General features: G+C 39.6%; 1 protein-coding gene across 1 annotated transcript; it reads left to right on the top strand.

Annotated features, from left to right (window-relative positions):
• Positions 1 to 4,466: 4,466 nt before the first annotated feature.
• nanos1 (nanos homolog 1) lies at positions 4,467 to 7,015 on the top strand. The gene has a single exon (XM_030738586.1). It carries the CDS (start codon positions 4,673 to 4,675, stop codon positions 5,351 to 5,353), a length of 681 nt encoding a protein of 226 aa, XP_030594446.1. The 5' UTR covers positions 4,467 to 4,672; the 3' UTR covers positions 5,354 to 7,015.
• The last annotated feature ends 245 nt before the right edge of the window (positions 7,016 to 7,260 follow it).

The following is a 7,260-nucleotide window of genomic DNA, read 5'->3' as shown; positions in this document are numbered from 1 at the left end:
CCTTACACAGAGCTGTTAACTTCAAGCCTCTGAACCAAAGCAAACCTTAAGCCTATAAAGCTGTGGCGTGTCCGAGTGGAGGCCCACTGTGAAAACAAATATTGAGCATAATTTTCTTGCTCAGTATTATACGACTGAGCCCCCACCCTCTAGCAATCTTTCATATGAAATCAAATTTACGCTCTGATTAAATTTCCTGCATGTTTTCTCATTTGCATAATCACAAACAAAGCTCTAATGGCTATGAATGAAAACACATGGTAATCTGTGGGTCTAAGGCAAAAGGGGTGTTTCTGGTACAACAAAAAAATAAAGAAAACTGCAGGTTGCAAGTGCACGAGCCATTTTCATACTGAGTGATTCAGCATTTATCTTCATTACAGCAATCAATATGGCAAACTGGATTTTCCAGCAATTCCTGCAAACCTATTATGTATTGTTTCAATGATCAATATCTTGCTACCTAAACATGAAGATTAGGGGGAACATTTTTACTAGAGTATTACTGAAGCTTTTCTGCTTGTGCAAAGGCCTGGATTATCAGTTTAAATAGAATTGGAGGGACTATCTAGTTCTTAAGGATCTTTGAGCAAGGCATTGAAATGATTTATCTATGGCAGCTGCCTCTAGCAGTAGAGTCGTGATATCCAGAAAGCTTTCCTTGTGTGAATGCTTCATGTAATCTCTCCCCCCGCATTCAATTTTTTCAAGGCCACTGCAGAAATTTTCTTCAAAAAATAAACATCAAAGCATAACCAGACGGCCACATTTCACAGAAATATGTGCTCTCTGATTTAGCTTACTATGTTTTAGACATCATATCTGATTCAAAACATGCCCGAGTGAGACATTTAAAATATGACTGGCTGTATGAGAGGATGCAACAGGGGAGAAAAGGATGAAGTTTTATTTTTTTTTATGCATTCCACAATGTCATCAATCATTCATTCATCATGGTAATCATGAATTGTGCTCCAAATGTGACAAATCTTGTTCTGTTTGGCAAAAGAAAGGCCTGGATTATAGCACAGAATTTTTGAAGATTATAATTACAATGCGTTAATCATCAGCGGAAGATAAGCTCTTCAAGATCCTATGAATCAGACATGATCATATTCCCAACTTTAGCAAAATGCTTGTTTGAGCTGAATTACATTACATTCAAAGTGAATTCACACACACACAAAGTAAAAACTCAATGAAAAACTGAAAGAAACCGTCATGAGTCTCATATTGCTAATGAGCCTGTGCAGGAAATATGATCTGATCATTAAAACAAAGCATCTTCCTCAGACAGCCCCCGCTTTTCCCGATGATCCGTGTTTTTCTCCCTGTCAAGTGAAAAAAAACTCTTACACAACAATCACTTAGTCAGTGTGATTCCTAAATCAATTTACAGCCAAAGCCACCCTGCTGAAGTGATGCATCATTCCACTGCTAATCTCACTTCCTTCTCCAATACACTCACACAACCTTGAGGCGCCCACAGAATTAGCTTTACTTAATGGATGAGTATTAATCCCTCTTAGTCACAACAAAATTAAGGAATAATGTGCCCATGAATATTTCAGTTACACTGCAGCAGCACAAGAATCTGCTGGCACAGTCTGCTCTGGCATACAAAAAAAAAAAAAAAAAGAATTGGCAATTAAATACAATATTAATGCTTCATGATAAAATTCATATCTAACTCCAGCTGAATGGGGGCTCAGGACTGAAAATCCAATGAACAGTCAATACTATTTGCTGAACAGATAGAACAGAGAGAAATGGCCTCTAAAACACTGCAGCTCATTGAACTGTGCCTTTTCTCTGCCCATAACACCCTTCTCTCCTTAGGTAGTGCATTCTTATTATAGCCCTTAAAAATAGATGCGAACCTTCCAAGTCAGTGAGTTCCTGCAGTCTCCCCCTGGAAGTTTTAATTAGAACACCAGTCACTCGTGTTATCGTTGCTTCAAGAGGGCTGCTTCCACATTCCTGAGCTGCCCACTTCATCACAGGATCAGAGGCCTGCAGCGAGTGGACTGTTCAGGACAGCTGCCTCATATTTACTCTGGAGTTTACCTCAAGATTAAGAATCTAGATCATTTCTGTGACTGATGGAAAGAAAACATAATGCGCTGCAGTTTAGCAGAATTACCACAGAGTCATGGCAGGTTTATTATAAGGAAAAGTGCAAGAAAAACTACAACCACCAGCTTACACATACGATGAGCTTTCCAAGTAAACACATATGATCCCAGAACAGCCTCGCACCATTGTTAGAGGTCCATAGCTCTTGAATAACTGGGACAAACTGATTAGATACCCCAAGACAAAACACAAAACGACTACAGTAAACATGAAAACATGGACTCAGCAAGGCTCAAAAAACAAAACCAACTTCACTTTAAAGGGTTACAGAGATAATGATTCCTGCCTTTATCCAAGCAAGCGCACACTGACCCAAATGTTCCTCATGTGGCTCCTTGAAGTTGGCTCCAGAAATGAATCAATCTCCGCAGACTCCCATGTTCAGTATTCCCAACTCTACAGAACACATCAACATTTTGACAACCTGGAAGAAAGATTGTTTTTTGGCCTTAATTATTGGGGCTTAAAATTTGCATTATTAGGAGCTTTGAGTGACAGGTATGTCCAGACTGGACCAATAGATGTCTGCTATGCCTCACCCTGCGTAATTCGACTCACTGAACCGAATCTTTCACTTTGTTTGCAGTGTTGGTGACTCGGAGCATTTTAATGCAATTATCAAATAGCATGGATTGATGTTTGGTTAATTGTACTCCAGTTATGGTGAGAGGAATTATATTATCCTTTATACTTAGTAATAATAATAATAATTATTATTATTTTCTTTAGTCATTGTATGTTACAACTACTGTAGCAGGTATCTCTGTCTGGGTGATGCATTCCTGTCTAAATATGGTCACTTCAGGCTTCAAAACATGATGCTAATGACTAAAATGCTCATTTCAATGCTTTACGGTTGGGGTTCACACGTCAGTGACTTATGTCATGGTCACCCATTGGTTTGCTCTTTCATAAACAGTATATGTCTTTACCCCTCTATAGAGGTAATTTGACTTTTTGTGGTTAAAAGCACAAAAACTTAAGGAAATCGTTTTTTGGAACCACTACTCTCCTGGAAAGTGATACTGCTGTTATAATGTCTGCGCTTTATATTCCACACAGAAAATTGCCTATTTCTCCACTATTCATTTCTAAGGTGAATTATACGCAGCATGGGCACATAAAAATCTTGTATAGATGGCTAAATTAGATATAATAAACTGATACAAAATGATCTAACATACATAACATTTTATGGTTAAAAAAATCCACTGAGGAAACTGATGCAGTTTGGTTTTTGTGCAATTGTTTAGTTGCTCTCTCAAAATAACCACAGCTGCCTCGGTAGATTCACACTGCATTAATGGTATGTGGATTTAGTGAAACATAATTGGGGACTTTCATCTTCCAGCCAGTGGCCATCATTACTGTATTTGTTTGGTGCTGCCACTCATTCAGGGGAGAGAAGCAGGGAGCAAGAGGCCCACTGGTTCACGTGCGCTGACCTGCAATTGCGTGATGCTGCCCCCTGTTGATACACTGATCTGCATGTTCTGTTTACAGCATGACTGTAAAATGATGCGGTGTTTTCGCGCAGCAACAAAAGATTCATTTTACTCTACTGAATGATGTTTTATTTATAATCTTAAAAGTAAACAGGCTTTGATAATGAATAGATTTTTCTGCAGAACCTATTTTCTATTTAAACACCTGTTAGGACAATGCAGTCTCCCTCTAACAAACCATATTATCACATAGAAAGTGTTGTGAGGAAGTAAAAATAAAATACTTTAGTGTGAAAAAGAGAATATGATTATCATCAACCACTCATCACATGATTCTAAATCAACCAGTGCATGTGAATTTGTCTGTGAAACCTGACAGCATGGAAACATGGTGGTCGGTTGATGGGTTCTGCTCATATTGATTCAGTTGTAACATAAATGCGCGCATCAGCAGAGGCTATTTCTCCCAGGGACTGTAGGAGGATGGCTTCTGCAAGGAACAAAGGGCCCATGCTCTTGGCACACAACGGGTTAAGTTTTGTGAATGGCCGGGTTGGCGTTGATGGTATCCACACGCAGTGATTAACGATATTGATTAACGAAACACGCGGAACTGTGCTGTTTTAGTACGAAGGGGAACGAAAAGCCGAGTTGTAATTGATTGGTGCAGTCGCTGGAATAATGTAATTAACTAGAGTAAGGCTTTGTGAGCGAAATATTTGCTCTGCGCACTTGTTCGAATCATTAACTATTAACAAGCCGTTTTTAATGAAATTTGCCGAATGTCTTGATGGCAGAATGATGACTGGTGTGGAGAAATGCAAGAAAACAAATGTGTCTAAATGTGGCTTTGAAGAAAGCGAGCTCGCTTTGGACCTGATCAGGAACTTGGTTTTGAAGGGAGAGCGCCCCGCCCTCTTGGTACTTAAAACCAGAAAGCCTGTTTGCAGGACGCTCAAACATAACAGGAACACTGGAGACCACATCGCTGTACATGAACCATACCTGGAAGCGAACTCTGGCTACAAAGACTTTACGGATTACTCTGGCTCTTTCGCCTTTTTACGGCAAGCAAACGAGCAGAAGTGGCCATGGATTTTCTCAATCACAACTATCTGAATGCGCGCAGCCCATATGACTATACTTTTAATTTTTGGAACGACTATCTTGGGCTGACGACGTTGGTTACGAAGAATAATAAGCTCAGCATGCCCCAAAATCCCAACTCCATCACTGAGTCCCTGAAAGCGACTCTGGGCTTGGACGATTCCCCGGCGTGTCCGTGCTTAATCGCGGGCGCCGTTGGAGAAAGCGGGCACCTGGATTGTTGCTGCCCGTCCGGGAGCCCCCCACCAGCTTCCATCCTGGACTTGAAAGAGCGCTTCTCGATACTGAGCCCCTTCCAAAACCAGCTCGGCGTCCAGCTGCCGGAGCGGGAGGTGGGCTTTGGTGGGAGCTTCGCTGGGTTCGATCTGTTCGGCATGGAGAAGAAGATGCGCAAACCCGCTTCCAGAAGCAAACAGGAGCCCAAAATCTGCGTCTTCTGTCGAAATAACGGAGCGCCCGAAGAGGTGTACGGCTCTCACGTCCTGAAGACTCCGGACGGCAGGGTTGTGTGCCCGATTCTGAGGGCTTATACCTGCCCCCTTTGCAGTGCCAACGGGGACAATGCTCATACGATAAAATATTGTCCACTGTCAAAAGACCAGCCATCCCAGCGACCATTAAAGGGTGGGAGGGCTGTGGGTGGTAAGAGGATGAAAATATTTTAAACAAGCAAGACTATAAAGTAAAATAAATTGCACTGAACAATTTCCAGATGACTGTTTTGATTTCGGCTCTAGCCTTTATTCCAGTTTCATAAACATATTGATTTTATCTTTTTTGTTTCTCTAAGATCTCTTATATTTTTATAGTTCCTTTATTCACATAGAATAATTTTATGCTTTATACATTGGATTTATTTTTCTTTATAGTCTGTAGGCATTTGAGTGTGGGTATGCATACACATATGTATCAATAATCACAAAGTGTGAGTAAATAAAAAAGTATTTTGGTCATGTAGGGAACACACTGACATTGGCAAAGGGGATGAATGTCATAGCCTTTTTCTACCAAGTATTTTTGTATGGTGAGCTAAGCTTGCCACGATTTTCTTTCACGTCTTAGAAACCAAAGTTATGTTTGCCATTAAAGAAGCTCAAGAATGTGTCATTAGTGAATACTTGTGTGAGTCTGACTGGAGGAGGAACTCTTTGATCCCATCTGCCTGCCTAAAAACTCCACAACATATTTTCCAACTTGCTGTAAAAGTTGACATTCAATCTGCAAGGCAGGAAGAAAAAAAAAAAAAAGAAAGAAAAGACAATGTGCCCTCTGTTCAGGGCTCATATTCTCTGGGGAACATTATAATCAGTTGTTGCCAAGCCAAACCTCTGTTCCAATCATATGTGTTGAGACAGTAACCTGATTTTGCATTTAATGAGAGATATTATTCTACACTTTTTTTTTTTTTTATGTTTACATTCCCAAATAAGGGTGACACACTGGATTTCTTTTCTCTGTCAGGTCTCTCTTTCTTAATGGTGGTTTTGTTTTAGCTTGCCCTCACGATGCATTCACCACAGAGTCTCGTGGGCACGTCTGCTTCGCATTGTGAAGCGGAGCGAGTCCCATTTACCTTTCATTCTGCGTGGGGGGTAAAGGAAATAGCAAATGAATGTTAGCAAACAACAACATGTTATCCCGTTATTTCTTTTCTGAAGAATCCCAAAAAGATGCAAAAATGTTGTGAATGTATGATTGAAAGTGTCACTTGCAGGACTGCACATTTCTGACAGTTTTGTTTACCAAAGGAATACAATTGAATTGAAGAAAAAAAAAGAAAGATTTGCTGTATTGTGTATAAAGTGATGTTTATTCAGTATTTTAACATTACAAGTGACTTCAGAGGGCGCTACCTCAACAGGATTTTGTACTTACACGTAAAATGTCAACAGCAGTTTATTGATATAGTGCTGCCATTTATAATAAGGGTTTTGATAGGTATTTTTGATCTTTGTATAACATAATTGTATTTTCATTTTGTTGCATTTAACATAATGGAAGTAAGTTTCCAAGAAGCTATAAGCATTGCTCACCAGAAGGTGAGCCTGTCTGTAAATAGTGATATACCCATACTTTTGAAAGTTTAGTTGTTCAATGTTGCATTCTTGAGAGTGTGCAAGAGAGTGGATATTGAAAAAAAAAAAAAGCTGATAAAATTTGCCACTTTTAACAGAGGTTTTTTTTTTTTGGATTAAATGAATAAGAGAAAAAGAAACACTGTTGAACTTTGTTATTTATATTTTACCACAATTTCCTGTATGCTGCTGTGCAGAATAACAACATATAAATACACTAGAGAAATAAAAACGTATGAAATATTTGGAGCCATGTGGTGGTGTTCTGTAATGAGTTTACCCTTTTTACTGATTTAGTGATTCCCAAACTGACTTCTAAATCTAGAAGGAGGGGGGTGACTAAAACAAAGAAATGGCTTTGCTTGGCCTAATTGGCCAGCTAACTGACTCTCTCAGTCATGAACTGACTCTACAGAGCCTGTGTGTGGATCACATAAAGCCCTGCTTAGATTACATTTACCACTTTACATTTACTACTCTTAATCTTTGCTTTTGGA

Source organism: Archocentrus centrarchus, chromosome 10, assembly GCF_007364275.1.
Source record: "Archocentrus centrarchus isolate MPI-CPG fArcCen1 chromosome 10, fArcCen1, whole genome shotgun sequence".
Lineage (NCBI taxonomy): Eukaryota > Metazoa > Chordata > Actinopteri > Cichliformes > Cichlidae > Archocentrus > Archocentrus centrarchus.
Note: the sequence above shows the minus strand (reverse complement) of the source record. Positions and strands in the feature narration are given on the sequence as shown.